Source organism: Salvelinus namaycush, chromosome 15, assembly GCF_016432855.1.
Source record: "Salvelinus namaycush isolate Seneca chromosome 15, SaNama_1.0, whole genome shotgun sequence".
Lineage (NCBI taxonomy): Eukaryota > Metazoa > Chordata > Actinopteri > Salmoniformes > Salmonidae > Salvelinus > Salvelinus namaycush.
Window position 1 is genome coordinate 36,986,677 of NC_052321.1, and position 18,052 is coordinate 37,004,728.

General features: G+C 41.0%; 1 protein-coding gene across 1 annotated transcript in view; it reads left to right on the top strand.

Moving 5' to 3' along the window:
* Window positions 1-18,052, top strand: part of slc25a21 (solute carrier family 25 member 21) — an 84,232-nt gene that overhangs the window by 38,774 nt on the left and 27,406 nt on the right. Inside the window, exons 3-4 of the mRNA XM_039009846.1 lie at window positions 14,538-14,604; window positions 17,541-17,600. Of these exons, the coding sequence (XP_038865774.1) occupies window positions 14,538-14,604; window positions 17,541-17,600 (127 nt within the window). The remainder of the gene's footprint in view (window positions 1-14,537; window positions 14,605-17,540; window positions 17,601-18,052) is intronic.

An 18,052-nucleotide genomic window follows, 5' to 3' on the forward strand; every position in this document is an offset into this window, starting at 1 on the left:
CCACCTGTGGTCTGATGTCCCTCAGTCACCCTGCTGTCCTCTGCTCCTTACAGGCTTGGCATTCTGGGTCTATTCTGATGGAACCAGAGATCAGTCTATCTGCATTTTCAGCTAATTACAGTTGAAGTCGGAAGTTTACATACACCTTAGCCAAATACATTTAAACTCAGTTTTTCCACAATTCCTGACATTTAATCCTTGTAAGAATTCCCTGTCTTAGGTCAGTTAGGATCACCACTTTATTTTAAGAATGTGACATGTCAGAATAATAGTAGAGAGAATTATTTATTTCAGCTTTAATTTCTTTCATCACATTCCCAGTGGGTCAGAAGTTTACATACACTCAATTAGTATTTGGTAGCATTGCCTTTAAATTGTTTAACTTGGGTCAAATGTTTCGGGTAGCCTTCCACAAGCTCCCCACAATAAGTTGGGTGAATTTTGGCCCATTCCTCCTGACAGAGCTGGTGTAACTGAGTCAGGTTTGTAGACCTCCTTGTTGACTCAGTTACACCAACTCTGTCAGGAGGAATGGGCCAAAATTCACCCAACTTATTGTGGGAAGCTTGTGGAAGGCTACCCGAAACGTTTGACCCAAGTTAAACAATTTAAAGGCCCTCCTGCAGCAAAGCACCCCCACAATATGATGCTGCACCCCTGTGCTTCACGGTTGGGATGGTGTTCTTAGGCTTGCAAGCCTCCCCCTTTTTCCTCCAAACATAACGATGGTCATTATGGCCAAACAGTTCTATTTTTGTTTCACCAGACCAGAGGACATTTCTCCAAAAAGTACGATCTTTGTCCCCTTGTGCAGTTTCAAACCGTAGTCTGGCTTTTATATGGCGGTTTTGGAGCAGTGGCTTCTTGCTTGCTGAGCGGCCTTTCAGGTTATGTCGATATAACACTCATTTTACTGTGGATATAGATACTTTTGTACCTGTTTCCTCCAGCATCTTCACAAGGTCCTTTGCTGTTGTTCTGGGATTGATTTGCACTTTTCGCACCAAAGTACGTTCATCTCTAGGAGACAGAATGCGTCTCCTTCCTGAGCGGTTTGATGACTGCATGGTCTCATGGTGTTTATACTTGCATACTATTGTTTGTACAGATGAACGTGGTACCTTCAGGCGTTTGGAAATTGCTCCCAAGGATAAATCAGACTTGTGGAGGTCTACAATTCTTTGGCTGATTTCTTTTGATTGTCCCATGATGTCAAGCAAAGAGTCAGTGAGTTTGAAGGTAGGCCTTGAAATACATCCACAGGTACACCTCTAATTGACTCAAATGATGTCAATTAGCCTAACAGAAGCTTCTAAAGCCATGACGTAATTTTCTGGAATTTTCCAAGGTGTTTAAAGGCACAGTCAACTTAGTGTATGTAAACTTCTGACCCACTGGAATTGTGATACAGTGAATTATAAGTGAAATAATCTCTCTGTAAACAATTGTTGGAAAAATAACCTGTGTCATGCACAAAGTAGATGTCCTGTATCTATGAGGAAATTTGTGGAGTGGTTGAAAAACGAGTTTTAATGACTCCAACCTAATGTAAACTTCCGACTTCAACTGTATATATAATTGTAATTATTTGTGTTTAATTGTTTCTCCCTCTGTGGTGTTTAACTGTATTACTCTTTTTCAAGCTTATACAGCCTCATTTTTCATTGACCGCAGTAGCGGTGTGCGTGTGTAAAATCACTGGGGAAGCCAAGCCTGAAAAAAGATTCCATATTACAACCTATGTGTTGTGATAATTGCGTTGTTTGTTTTATAACATGTTAGTTCATATGCCTTGACACTGTGATATATAGGCCTAACACCGTACACAAGCCGTCCGCACGCCATCATGCGCAAATTGATATTGTCCCCCCACACCAAATGTGATCACGACACGCAGGTTAATATATCAAAACAAACTGAACCAATTCTATTAATTTCTGGACAGGTCGAAAGTATTAAACATTTATGGCAATTTAGCTAGCTAACTTGCAGTTGCTAGCTAATTTGTCCTATTTAGCTAGCTTGCTGTTGCTAGCTAATTTGTCCTGGGATATAAACGTTGAGTTGTTATTTTACCTGAAATACACAAGGTCCTCTACTCCGACAATTAATCCACACATAAAACGGTCAACCGAACCGTTTCTAGTCATTTCTCCTCCTTCCAGGCTTTTTCTTCTTTGGACTTTAAATGGCGATTGGCATCTAACTTTCATAGTTACCATGACGACCGACCAAACTCAGTTCATATTTCAATCACCAACATGGGTATAACCAATGAGGAGATGGCACGTGGGTATCTGCTTCTATAAACCAATGAGGAGATGCAGGACTTGCATCGTGTTCAGAGTCACAAATAGGAGTGACTTCTATTTTAGCCCTTGGCAACGCAGATGCTCATTGGCGCACGCGAGCAGTGTGGGTGCAATAATTGAATAACATGTATGTTTAAATTTATTTTGCAACGCTCGCATTGTGGTCAGCAGGGAAGGCAGAATAAATTCAACCACACCTTTATTTCATCACTAAAAGATACCAAAAACGATTTAGTCCAATCAACGTGAACTAAATATGTGGCTGTCCATGGTACTGATTTCTGTAGGTGGGTGCAAGTATAAAAAACATGTTGACTCACCCTGCTTGTAGAGAAATGCCAATGCCATCCTGCTCTCTTTCATGTTGAGGAAACGGTCTATGACTCTGTCATACACGCTTTTAGTTTTTGTTGTCCTGGGCTACTTGGCTAAAATGCTTGCTCGCTAGCCTAACTTCCTTTTATGGGCAACGATGCACCAGGCCAGCTAGATAAATTTAGCCTTCTACATCTAGCTACTTATTGAACTTCCATCCTCTCAGGCCAGTATGAATTTATGATTGGATCATAATCGCCGTTATAATCATTTACTAAGAATTAAGTAAAACCACAAGCTAACTAGCCACCGGAGGACAACGACACAACAATGACGTTTGGCTTCTAAGGTGATGTGATTGGTGTGAAGCCAAATCCAAACTGGCTTCCCTTGACACTTTTTTTTATTGGTGCACCAGGACCAATGTTACCTCAAATTGTTTTCGGCACTGAGCAAATTTCAGGTCTGCTGAGCGCAAACTTGAACGTGCAACTTTCAGCGCACGTTTACTGTGAACACTGAGGCTGTACCCACTTTAAGTTACAGTTTTAACATTGGCAAAGTAGGCTACTGTGGCTATTTGATCCTAATGTAGGCCTACTAGAGTGGCCTACCATTAAAAACAATGGAGAAAATGCGTCCCATAACATTTTAACATGGAAATAGCTGTTCTGTCATTCCGCCTACAGTAGCAGCCAATGTGTGCTGTTCAATGTAGAACTACATTCCATGAGACTTAAAAAAAAAAACATGCAGGTCTTGACATTAACCTGTTTATCCACTTGTCCTTCAGACAAGGAGGTGACTGAAAATGTTGTGTTGTTTGATGCAAGAGACCACTTTACAAAATAAAATGCATTATTATTCCAATACCATTACTACAGAGAATCAGACAAATTATGCTACTCTCTGCCTATTGGCTACTTAGCTTATTCAAGCCTGTCTTAAAATACAACACTGCCCCTTTAAGACAAAAAAAAGCTCTTTACCTGACTCGTTTTTAAAATATGTCTAGAAATGTACACGTTTTGTGCTCTTGTAGGAAGCAGTCACTCCCCCATTACTGACTACAAATTATCTATAACTGGGCTAACAACTCACTAACTAGCAAAGGATATGAACAAAAATGTGCAAACGTGGCTACATGCAGCTCTCACTTTGATCTCAAAACAAACGCATCTACTCACAACCACTCATGCTGTTAACACAGTCCAGTTCAAAGTAAACGGCACAGATCCAAATGGTCTATTTGCATATAGGCCTACTGCATCTCTGATTGTTGCACCTGTCTGTACATTTTCTGAGTCAAGATCACTTTCTGAGTCAAAATGCAAAATTTACCGATCACATTTTTTTTTTCACTCGACTTAAAAAATGTAAAGTCTATGCAACATTAACCTATTAAAAACAGTTCTGTATCTATGAGGTTTATGCAGTAAGCCCAAATTTTACTGAGCTGCGCCTGATGGTTAGTCTCAGGGAGGGAGAGAGCAGCAGACTGAGGGTCCACCTCTCAACATCCCTCCGCTGAGGGGCCGCCTGTCAAAATCCCTCCACTCTCCCTTTCCTCCACTAATACTGACCAAAAAGGGACACTGTCTTCCAGCTGATGCACAAATTCATGTTGTTACTCCTATGAACAGAGAAAGTGTAAAGACCCAAGCCTCTAATGATAACAACGCAAGCCTATAGATACACTTTCCTACTCATTCATTACTGCTGCAAAAGTGTTGAATACAAAGTGTTGACAGTGCTGAGTAAGAACTTAAACATGAACTCACTCATAAAACCAGCATCTCTTTGCTGTATTCTTTGACAGTCTCTCCCTATTCATGGTTGTAAACGTTTAGAAATCTCACAGTATCAACTTGGCTGCAGCTCCCTTTTATGCCTGTTTACTGCAGACACGGTAATCTTAGCCATCCGATTGGCCAGCGGTAGGCCTATAGTGCACTTGATTTCCTCTTCGGGTCCACCGGGAAGGCAGAGTTTGTACCTTCAGACACATGAAATGGTTCCAAATGGCAACAGTTTGCCGACCCGGCGCGCAGGGTTTCTGAATCAGCTCCCGTCAACAGCCCGAGATGAATAAAAAAACAGGAACACATGGCTTTATGGGTTGGGTTTATTACAGAAATGTTTGACGATCAACTAGGAATGCCTTGGATGTCGACCAGTCGCTTGCGATCGACCAGTTGGTGACCACTGCTCTAGAAATTCAATCTCGTGCTTCTCTCTGTGGGCTGATATTTCTTCTGCATGTCAGTCCCAGGGAGCTGCATGGGGGGAGCTGCACGGTAGTATCGGCTACCGCACGTGTGCAGTTTAGAGGGAACATTGGCCAGGACCATTCACAGCTGATCTCGCTCACTTCAGTTCAACGCTGATTTGGGTATTATTTTATCAATTTTATCAAGAGAAGCCAAATGCTCGCGGGCTTTCCTTGCATTCAATGCTACAGGAAGCAACAATGTCATACTCTTTTTAACCAGACAGCGTAGATGGGCTACACATACAGAGACAGGGGGGCGCTGTTTCGTTCGCTTGGATGCTTTCTCCGGTGAGATACATTCAGCCTCTTGTGAATTGAAAGACATTTATGAAACACTGCGAGACAAAATATATTCATTATTTTGTATGTTTTTTTTTTCTTGGTCATTATTTGGGGAAGCCTGGCTTCCCTTGGCAACCATGAATACATGCCACTGGATGTATGCTATTAGTCAAGAGTATTCTTCCCTTCCTCTTAATTCACTCTGAGTACAAAAACCCTTAGCTGAATGCTCTAAGTACATTTTGATGAAATTTATGTCAGTATTTGAATGCTCCCTTGTATAAACTATTTTGTTTTCATGTGTCCTGTGTGTATATTTAAAATTCGTGTTGGGTCCACTGATTTCAAACAGTTGGAGTATATTTCTGGTTCTTCCTCCAATTCTCTGTCTTCTTAGCTAACGTTACTGTTTCAATTTAAACCTGATCTTATATCAATAGATTAAGCCCTTCCTCTTAATTGGGACAAACAAAAATGTAACTCCTGTGGTGTATTGGTTCACACATTTACCCTTCTAAGTTTAAATCCTGACATGGGTGAGGGGTTTGACAAAAAGAGACAGGTTTTTATATTAAAAGTGATGGGTGATGATGACAGATTTACAGGGTGAGAGGAGTGAGGGTAGTCGGAAGAAGCCTGATGGTTTTCTGCGATCAGATTTTGACGGTAAAAACATTTGAAGCTAAATACAGCAGCCCGTGTCATGATTGGATGTCGGCGAGTCTGACATTTTTGGTAGAAAATGACCCCCCGAGTTCTCTACAATTATGAATTATCGGTTGCGCAACCTCGACCGATGAGCTATAGCTTTAGCCTAGTGGTTAGCGCTTTGGGCCAGTAACCCGAAAGGTCGCTAGGTCGAATCCCCGAGCCGGCAAGGTGAAAAATCTGCCCACGTGCCCTTGAGCATGGCACTTACCCATAATTGCTCTAGGGTCGCAATTGATAATAACAGACCCTAGCCGTGAACACACTCTCCACACTCTACCTCAGGGAGATATGCAACAACAAAAACATTTCCAATTCATACGTGTATTAATACACTTGTGCATGTGTGAAATAGGATAAATATAAGCACCAACCAAATGATTATCTCTTTTTTTGGGGCCTCCTTTTTCTCTTTTCTTTGACAGCAGCTTTTCTCTCTTCTCTATGGGAAATTAGTCTGTGGGGTCTTCAATAAAACTCTGTAATTGTTATAGTATTTCTAAACGGTATATTACAGTATTTCATGTGCTTATCTTCAGCAGCCGCATATTATCCCCACGGAAAGCAGCTCTTCTCCCTCTTCTCTATAGACCAATTATCAGTGTTAGTATATGTTAGCTGAGTCTGTAATCACTCTCCAGTAGCTAGTACCAAGATCACCTCCAGGCCTAACCACTTAGTTATAATTTATACAAATACTACCAGGGCTCCACTGTTGTGGAATTATTATTAAAAATAAACGTCTCTTGTCGGTTCAGGCCAGGACTGAGCTAACACCGAGTTAACACTCTGTCTCTCTGTCTGTCGGTCTCAGGCCGTGGAGGAGTAACTTGAAACCCTCAGCACCAGCTTGGCAATTAAGCTAAAAGGGAAAGCAAAGAAATGAAAATCTTCCCATCTGTAACTCAGTTCCTAAAACACTTCCTTGGTTTTGATAATGGAGGAATAAAGGATGTTGTGCAGAGAAAGGGGAAGTCGCACGTTACAGGTATTACTTTTAGCATAGAAATACTGTATCTACATTTACTAAATGATTACTGTGTTAAATATGTAAAAATGATGAAGTGATAGTCCGTTTCCGTAAAAATGTTTATCTGTTCCCTGTGAGTGTGTGTGTATCTGTATATGCAAGTGGTTGTGACTTGTACGGCTGTGTGAAATGCCTCAGCGGCACTCATCTTGCTGCGTTGTGTGGCGCCACGTCGTTCGGCTGAGTGCGGGAGCAGGGAGCATGCTTCATTCATCTGCTAAGTGGTTGTGTCTGGAGCCGAACAACAAAAAAACCCAGCCAGTATATTTTCAGCCTTCACATTATAACAGCCTCTCTCTCTCTCTCGGACAGTATATTCTCAGCCTTCCGATTCAAACAGCCTTTCAACCAGCCAGCCAGTATATTCTCAGCCCGCCCCTCTCTCCGTTAGCCACTATATTATCAGCCCTCAGCTAGATTCATGGCTGTGTCACCCTGCATGAGGGGCTTTTTAAAGTCCTGTGGGTTAACCACCTCCAGAAGCTCTGATATCCTTCTCCTACTCACTCCCCTCAGGTTGCCCGGCAGTACCAAATCACCTTCCTGCTTCTCTGTTCTACTTCCTCCTCTTCTTCATTTACTTTAGTTGGGCTTGATTGAGCTCGCCTGGCGCAATCAACCCCCCAAAATATTCCCACATTTATTTAATTTTTTATTTCACCTTTATTTAACCAGGTAGGCAAGTTGAGAACAAGTTCTCATTTACAATTGCGACCTGGCCAAGGTAAAGCAAAGCAGTTCAACACAATACAACAACACAGAGTTACACATGGAGTAAAACAAACATACAGTCAATAATACAGTAGAAAAATAAGTCTATATACAATGTGAGCAAATGAGGTGAGATATGGGAGGTAAATGCAAAAAAAAAGCCATGGTGGCGAAATAAATACAATATAGCAAGTAAAAACACTGGAATGGTAGATTTGCAGTGGAAGAATGTGCAAAGTAGAAATGGAAATAATGGGGTGCAAAGGAGCAAAATAAATAAATACAGTAGGGGAAGAGGTAGTTGTTTGGGCTAAATCATGTAAACCGCACGCATCTGGGGCACTCCAGGCAGTCTCAAACCAAACACTCCAAACCAAACAGTATTTGTAAGATCTCAAATAGTATTTGAACCCAGGTCTATGCAATTCAGTGGTTTCATATGAACAGTTGGTGGGTTTATTGGTTGTGTCCGATTTTAGTTGTTGATGACCTCTAGAAGAACCGTGTTTTTGTGATGTAACCTGACCAGTGTGCCTCGAGTCCTATTTGTGCTCCCTTGGGTTTCTCTTCCAGGCAATGTCAAGGTTAAAACGGTCACTGGGGAAACAGCAATATTTTGCAGATGAAGCATGCAGGTTGTTTACTGGTTGTTGAAGAGGGAGAGAATGTCTTGCTTGTGACCCTTCCTATTTCTCATGGTACAGCAGGTGTGAGACCGAACCAGGGCAACATTAGCCTATTCAACACATTATTCAAGGGCTTCTCAACCACAAATACTGGTCGTTGTCGACAAGATTTATCGCATTGCCACAATTTATTAGCACTCTTGTCATCTTACAAGCTCCATTACCTGATTTGACTTGTTTCTCGCTTTGCGTTGTCATTTTGAACATTTAAAAACAGACGGATGCTATGAGTTTAGGAAGGTTAAGTTTTATGAAAATCTAAGACAAACCACTGACTATGTACGCTCTCTGTCACACACACACACACACACTGGCCAGCTGGGCCCACAGTAGCCGCCGTAGCCGTGGGAGAGAATTTGTTTAGGGAAGCCAAAAAGGGACTTAGTGTGTATTTTACATTTAAAATCAAATCAGGATTCAAATGAACCTCGGTCACGTGAGCTCTGAGTTTGTCTGTAACAAATGTCAGTCCTCCTTTCTCACCTGGTGGCTATGTCGACTGACCACACCCGGGAAATCTGTGGTGGACATTTGCATGGACGAACAAGACACAGACCAGGATCTTCCGTCCTTCTGTCTATGTGAAACAATTGGTAACATTTTACTACGGATGACAAGTGTAACCCTTTATTATGGGCTTGCAAGGCTTTGTGAGACTTGTCATGAGCGTGTCTTCCTCCCTTGTAAATGTCGTATTGTCATCTCATAACGATCCTGACTAAATAACCGCCATTTTGAGCTGTTACAAAAGTTATTAAGCTTTATACCTGTCGGTTTTAAGTGTTGCCAAACAACCCTACTAAACAGCCATCCATTTTGAGCCCAATTATAAGAGGGAGAGGATATGGCCTACAGAATGTCTTAGAGTGTATCGATATAGAACACATGTATGTGTGTGGACAGGGAGGACAGGACGGTGTAGCCGGCGTGACTGGTGGTATAGGAACCCCTGCTTCTCTATTGTGGAAACACGCCTCGGGAAGACAACACACAGAGATGTTATCGGCTGTTTGGCTACAGGTGTCAATATTATGGTTTCAGAAACTAGAGATTTAGTGATAGTACCCCTAGAGCAGAACAGGGCCGTCTACTTTGTCTGCCACACTGAGCCACAGCTCATTCTGAAAACACACATTCAAATGAGGGGGGGGGGACTCTATTCCATCAACACCTGAGGTTTTTATTAAAGACTATCCAGCCTAGTAATCAGTCAGTATCATAGAGGTCATAACATCGGGGTTGTTACAGGTGGCAGTAACTGTACTTCCTCTAGTTGTTTATGCAGGTTTCACACCAACTACCATCCCGTGCATAATGATCATACATGCCTTACAGCTATTAAAAGACAATGGCCGTCATTTAGCAATGCAAATGTGCACATGGTTTATCAATTTCAAGTAATCAGGCGGGCAAATGTGGCTGACCGTCACAAAAGGATTCCAGAACTTGATATCTTCTGTGGAGCTTTCATTTCCATTCCGAGAAACAAATTTCACTGCAAACCTCAGATAGGATTAATGTTACAATAGTGAGCCTTGAGTAGAGTGTCTGTTTGAATGAATAGGGTTATCATCCCAGCAATTAAATAGGTAAGATTGGCTTCCAGTGCAGCGTTGTGACAAAGACTGGTGTCAGGTTCACGTTTATATAACTCGATCGCACAGTTTATTTGCTTATCAGACAACTGACTGAGGTCACTTTTAGCGTACCTAAACCAGCACTTCGTTTTAGGAAGCAACTCTACATATTGTTATCCCTAAAGAGGACAATAATACTATATTTCAGTTAAAAAGCCAATCGGCTGTTGAAACTATAACACAACTGGTGAAAAGCTGAGGGATGGGCATGGAGAAATGTAACCACTCTCAAATTCATAAACTGAGCGATGGATGCAAGGACTGAACATTCATGATATCAAAATTATCTTTTTAGCTGTGTTTTGAGGCTAAACAGTGTTTGTTTACATTTACAATGTTTACAGACATTGGAGTAAAACGAGCTTCTATTTTGGGTTCTGATGTGACAGTTGAACTAAGCTCATGAGGCATTTATAAGGTATATTCTTCAAAAATCAATGTATATATATCATTCATTTATAAGTCAAAAAATGGACTCCAGATGTCCCTTTTTAAGGTTGATTTGAGAAAATAATGTACTTTTTTTGGTTTGTTTTATTGAACAATAACACAACACAATAAAAGTAACTATACAGACAAGAGTACATAAACTTAAAAAGAAAATCTACATTTGTCAACAAGTATTGTATTTTGGTACCTATACTACTTCTTTGTTTTCACATTTACTGATGATTTCCACAGAAAAATGTTCAGTTGTAAATTAAATAGGGGTTTGTTCTCCACCCACTTCATCTTATGAATAAAGAAACTTCCAAGAAAAATAATCGAATTAACTATGAAAATGTAATTGGGGTCCATATCTGTTGGTTCAAAATATCAGAATATTCCAAATAAACATGAAGGGATTAAGGGATTTCCCTTAAAGTGGAACTGACCGCGTTTTAGCAACATGATATCTTAATAAAATCTGGTTCGTATACACCCCCAGACAGAATATGACACCTACTTTTACATTTTCTGAGAACACTTAGATATGGTTGATTTCACGTTTGCATAAATTCATAGAATGTTGGGAATGACGTATAGTAGCCAGTAGCTAGCTAGCTAACATTAGGTTATGTGTTTTTAGCTTGCCAAATAACTAACTACAAAAATGGATACGCTAGCCCAGGGGTGTCAAACTCAGTCAGCGCATGCGCATTATTGAAAGAACAATGAATTCGCCGTCAGACATGGTTTTATAAAAGAAAACTGCAACTGCGACCCAAACTGGGCATTGTTTTATTTGAAAAAATGTGGCCCTTTATAATGTCCAATTATGTACATGTATATAGTATTTGAACATTACAACAAAATAAGAGATAAATCAGATTTGTCAAGCCTTTGCTGCTATGCTTGCAGATGTGCATAATATGCTGCGACCCTAATCAAAAAATATTTAACAACTCCAAATAACAAGTTTTAAGGTTTAAACTTATAACATGTTTTTCATTTTTTTGCACTGCGTGGATCACTGGTGCGGTTGAATGCACCATTCCTGTGTGATGCGCTCAAAATGTCTTGTAGTTGAGTAGCCAGCCAAGGCTACTGCTCAAATACTGCTTTATTAGGCCTACACGTTTCTCCTTTGCATGGTGTTTTGTTGCAGGTTTTGTTTTTTTGGTTATTCATTGTCAAGCTTTAAAAACCGAAGCCGGACTGCAACATTTTAGTATTCTAGCTAGGACAGTTGCATGTGTCTGTACACTTTCCCTCCACTGCGCGGTAAACGGGACACGCAAAAGCAGCGCAATTTGAAGTTGAATTCCCCAATGCAAGCGCATCAGGCAGTAATTTCAGAAATGAGATGACTCAACTGTTGACTCGTTTGTACTCGCTTGTGTGTCCTATTCGGCCCGCGGGCTTATTCGCTACGTTATGACTGACTTGTGATCATTTGATTGTATTTTGTTTAATTGTATTTACATACCCAGCCTTATTTACAGTCATCTATTTTTGTTCTAAATATTGAGTCAAACTGAAACAGTGCAGTCCCGAATGGGTGGAGTCAGCAAACAATGTACCAGGCCAGTTGTGATTTACAACCTGATAGCAATATTTTTGGGACTACCAAGAAATGTATCGGTGAATTATATTAATCATGCATTTAAATGTATCCATCTTTTCTGCCAACAATGCCTTACCATATGTCATGGAATTTTGAGTCAAAAAGAACCTATTTTTAGTCTGTTTCATATCTGCAAAATAGTTAAAACGCTGTTAGTTCCACTCTAAAATAAAGTATTCTAAATCCATCCAAAATCTTCTGATTTGAGAAAAGTTTATTTTCCAGGTGAGATGAGGGCAGTGGAAAGGTAGGATCCTAAATGGCAGGTAATCCAAGAACGGATACAAGGAGACAGCCAGTGCTTCAATAAGTATCAGATATTCAACTTGATACCAGAGGTCTCTTGGAATAATCTAAACCTGTCCCCTAAATGCAAGCAGGTGGGGACCATGTTTACTGTTATACTTAGGAATAAAGATTTAGACCTGTTCTACCTGTCTTGATTTGTTTGAGGCAGTCGGTCAATTTGGAGTGAAAGGGAAGGGCCAGTGGGGTGCTTGTGGAGGTTTATACAGTGTTACCTACAGAGTAACCAACACATACCTGGGTTCAAATACTATTTGAAATCTTTCAAATACTTTGAGTGTTTGCTTTGGAATGCCAGGTGGGTAGTGGTTGCACTTTTGGGATGTTTCTATTGGTTATATTTCATTAGGCAAGCTTAATCAAGCACAGGCAGTTTTAGAAATGATTTCGAATGGTATTTTAACCTAGGTCTGAACCAGTGACCTAAAAGGATGTGGTATACGTTCAGGATGTGATATACATTCTGTGTGCAGTATGTTGTCACATAAGGACAGCTGTGGAGGAACTGCTAATTCATACAGTTCTGAAATGTGCATATGTAACTGATGTGAAATGGCTAGCTAGTTAGCGGAGTGCACGCTAATAGCGTTTCAATCGTTGACGTCACTCGCTCTGAGACCTTGAAGTAGTTGTTCCCCTTGCTCTGCAAGGGCCGCGGCTTTTGTGGCGTGATGGGGTAATGATGCTTCGAGGGTGGCTGTTGTCGATGTGTGCAGAGGGTCCCTGGTTCGAGCCCAGGTAGTGGCGAGGAGAGGGACGGAAGCAATACTGTTACACATACAACACCTTTTTGTGCTTTCTTTGCAGAAATAGATAACATACGAGTCATTCCATGTCATTTTAGAAGGCCACTTCACACAGATTGTTCTGAAATTGTTTATGTAGGTAGAAACAGCTAAGATTAGCATGCCTGAAACATTATTTTGTTGAAAGTTAATATGATCTCTGAGATATTAAGCTAATTTGATTGCACCCAAATTAGCCATTTTTATTGAAAGTATTTTTTTATCGGATTCCTCATGTCTTACTCATTATTAGGAAGAATGATGGTCCAAATCGGATATTAAATATTGAAGATTTTATGAATCCTATAAATTGAAATAGACCATTTGGGTGCAATCAATTAGCTTAATTTGTCAGAGATCAAATTATATTTCAACAAAATAATGTTTCAGGAATGCTACTCTTATCTGTTTCTAACTTGGGAAACGACTTCAGAACATTCTGAGATGGTGGGTGTCCATACTCTTTCTTGTGCTTTTTAGGTGGAGAAGGTTTCCCATATACAGTACATAGGCATGATTGACAGCAGGGTAACATAAGCACAGTTTGGACCACTATCAACCAGTATATTCCACGTAAAGAGCAATACTAGTTCCCATCCTGACAGACACCTCGTTAAGTTTGCTGATGACACTGCCTTCCTTGATCAGCCTGTTGCATGTTGACGAGGACAAACATGGCCCGGTCCTAAATGACTTTGTAGAGCCGGTGTGACGATTCACACCTGGTCCTCAATACCAACAAGACCAACGAGATGTGCGTCAACATTAGGAAGCGTACAACACCTACCTCTGCAACATCTGTCAGAGGTCAGAATATAGAGATTGTAGTGGAATACAAATACCTGGGTGTCCTCTTGGACAATAAGCTTCAGTTGAGTAAATGTACAGACCTGATCTACAAAAAGAGTCAACAGAGATTGTACTTTCTCAAAAAGCTGGGATCTTTTAATGTTAATATACTGTACTATACTGACTCTGTTTTACAAATCTTTCACTGAGAGTATTTCAACTTTTTGTATTGTTTGTTGGTTTGGCAATGCCACTGTCAGCCAGAGAAATATGCTGAGAAATATTATCACCACAGCAAGCAAGGTACTTGGAGTCAAACAGACAAGCCTGGATGAGATCTTAAAGGTCAGGGCCCTCCGCAATGCTCACAAAATCATTTTAGACCCAAGTCACCCCCTGTAGCCGGACTTTGAACCAATCCCCTCTGGGCACAGGTATAGGGCACTCCTCAGCAGGAAAAACACAACTACACAATCATTTGTGCCAGGTGTGTTATCCCTCCTAAACAGCTCAGGCTAATGTTCCTATCGACCTAGTAAGGCCAGAAGGCTAGTCTCTTTTTATTGGTATGTAACTGTTATGAAAGTTGTATTGTCAATTTGTACTAGTTGTCATGTTGTGTCATGTCTAATGCTCAATATATTTTTATCTCGACAGTATATATGGCTTCTATAAGGGGATCCTCCCTCCAATCCTGGCTGAGACCCCAAAGAGAGCAGTTAAGGTAAGGCACAGGAAGTGCGACGCTATTCGCCACATGCATGGTCAACGCGTCAGGTGGCGTCACCCCTACGCAATGCTCGTCACTCAGTGCAGGTGGAATCGCCGCGCTCTCTGACGTAAGACAACGCAACACATGCCCACTAGAGCTGTGGGTGAATCACCTGTGTGACAACCCAGTAGGTTGTGTTCGTTAGGGCCCATCATAGCAAAACATTTTGCAATGGACCACCAAAATGAGGGCTTGTTATTGGACAAGTTCAAATAGTAGCTCCCTGTTTCACTCCATTTCCGAGTGTTTTCTTCCATTTCATGCTGAACACACCCCGGCTGGAGTTCCACACTTCTACTGTGTGAAAATCTTCCCCAAGCGTGCTCGCTACTGCTGACAACCAGGGAACACAGCACACACAACCTCCTCTGGGTCACTAGTTCTGGTATCTGCTGCTGCGTTTGCCTCTGGGAATAGTAAAGTGTTGTGATGGTGAGACACATGCACACAAACACACACAGCAGCGCCTCTCTCTGTTAGTGCCAGGGTACAGAACGTGCCATGGTTGTGTTCATTAGGCACCAAATGGAAGAAAACGGATGAAACCGGGAGGGACTACACCTGAATTTGTCCAATAAGAAATAAAAAAGATTGTTTTCCGAGGCAAAGCATTTCCCCTACCTCCCCCTCCTTTTGTAATGAGGTGTGTGCGTGCATGCGTGCGTGCGTGCATAAATACTCTCATCGAGGAGACGGACGAATCACTTGCCGAGCTAGAGCTGGCTGTGCGATTGTAGGGGGAAATTCAAGTGAATTATAGGGAAGATTCACCCATTTTTTTTTATGTTATATTGTTTTTGTACATCTCATATGTACAAAACTCATCATACCGGCTGTATATCTGCCTGCTTGAACAGCGAATAGCTCAGATACACATAAAACAAAACAAGTGACCCCGGGAATAGATAGAACATCAAAAACAATATAACATTCCAACATGGGTCAATCGTTCCTTTAAACAGCAGATGTAATGACCTCTGCAGGGCTTTTTGCTCTGAGCTCAGATAAACACATCTACTGATTTGTCGCCAGGCTGATGCTCCTATTTCATTGCACATGAAATACAGGAAGGAGATAGGAAGTTATGCTTTTTGTGCCTCTAATTGAGGCCTTGAGCATCACAACCCACAAATCACTGTCCTTAGGGACGGTATTAATATAGAGCAACCCCATGGACTGCCTGTTATTGGTTCAAAGCTTGTTCAAAAGTATACAGCGCCTTCAGAAAAGTATTCACACCCCTTGACTTTTCCCACATTTTGTTGTGTTACAGCCTGAATTTTAAATGGATTAAATATAGATTTTTTTTTGTGTCACTGGCCTACACAAAATACCCTATCATGTCAAAGTGGAATTGTGTTTTTCAAAAAATGTTTTACAAATTTAATAGAAAATGAAAAGCTGAAATATCTTGATGTCAATAAGTATCCTAACCCCTTTGCTATGGCAAGCCTAAATGCGTTCAGGAGTAAAGATTTGCTGAACAAGTCCCATAACAAGTTGCATGGACTCTGTGTGCAGTAATAGTGTTTAACGTGATGCTTGAATGACTACCTCATCTCTGTACCCCACACATACAATTATCTGTAAGGCTCCTCGGTCGAGCAGTGAATTTCAAACACAGATTCAACCACAAAGACCAGGGAGGTTTTCCAATGCCTCGTAAAGAAGGGATGGGTAAAGATAAATGAATAGTGAATATCCCTTTGAGCATGGTGAAGTTATTAATTACACTTTGGATGGTGTATCAATACACCCAGTCACTACAAAGATACAGGCGTCCTTCTTAACTCAGTTACCGGAGAGGAAGGAAACCCCTCAATTGTGACTTTAAAACAGCTACAGAGTTTAATGGCTGTTATAGGAGAACTGAGTATGGATCAACAACATTGTAGTTACTACACAATACTAACCTAATTCACAGAGTGAAAAGAAGGAAGCCTGTACAGAATACAAATATTCCAAAACATGCATCCTGTTTGTAACAAGGCACTAAAGTAATACATTACAAAATGTGGCAAAGCAATTCACTTTTTGTCCTGAATACAAAGTTTTATGTTTGGGGCAAATCCAATACGACACATTACTGAGTACCACTCTCCATATTTTCAAGCATAGTGGTGGTTGCATCATGTTATGGGTATGCTTGTAATTATTAAGGTTTGGGAGTTTTTCAGGATAAAAAAGAAACGGAATAGAGCTAAGCACAGGCAAAATCCTAGAGGAAAACCTGGTTCAGTCTACTTTCCACCAGACACTGGGAGATTAGTTATCTTTTCAGCAGGACAATAACCTAAAACACAAGGCCAAATCTACACTGGAGTTGCTTACCAAGAAGACAGTGAACGTCCTGAGTGGCCGAGTTAGTTTTTAATTAAATCTACGGCAATAGCTGAAAATGGTTGTCTAGCAGTGATCAACAACAAATTTGTTGATCATTTTGAAAATAATAACGGGCAAATGTTGCACAACCCAGGTGTGGAAAGCTCTTAGAGACTTACCCAGAAAGAGTCACAGCTGTAATCGCTGCCAATGGTGCTTCTACAAAGTATTGACTCAGGGGTGTGAATACTTATGTAAATGAGATAGTGTATTTTCAATACATTTGCAAAAATGTCAAAAAATATGTTCTTACTTTGTCATTATGGGGTTGGATGTGGTAATGAATCCATTTTGAATTCAGACTGTAACCCAACAAAATGCGTAATAAGTCAAGGGGTATGAATACTTTCTGAAGGCACTGTATGTGTGCATCATAGTGGGCATACATGTAAGTGCAAGTTTTCCCACCATTGTGTGACTGTGTGTGTCTTTATGTAATGAGTCTGTCTATAACTTCCTCCTCCTGGCTTGGACACCTCATTTGTTTTCATCTCTTCTCTCCATAGTTCTTTACCTTCGAACAGTACAAGAAGCTGCTGAGTCTCACCGGTCTGTCCGCTGGTCTAGTAAGTTACACAAACACATACACACACTCAGACAACTTTGTGCCGGGCTTTTTCACTTCAGATTTTCCACGCACAAAACAAAAGCACCCAAGTATATCTAACCCCATCACTCAAGCCCCGGTAGATGGATAGCTGGATACCCACTGACTGACCGTCAACATTCTTACCTTGACTAAGATTTTTCTTCTGGCTGACTGTGTGAGTCAGATGTGTAACTGAGACAGAGTCACCTCTACAAGGAATGACCCCGCCTCCACACCCAGCATCCATTCGGCTGACAGATGTGTGTCAGGTGTGATTTCTGTGTGATGGATGGCCTACCTGTGCTAGCCTGTACCTGTACACACTTCACAATGACTAGCCTAGCTGTACCTGATCTGGCACTGTGTAACTACCGCAGCTTGTTTGCATAGCCATCCACGGAGAAATGTTTACCTGTCCCATCAATCACT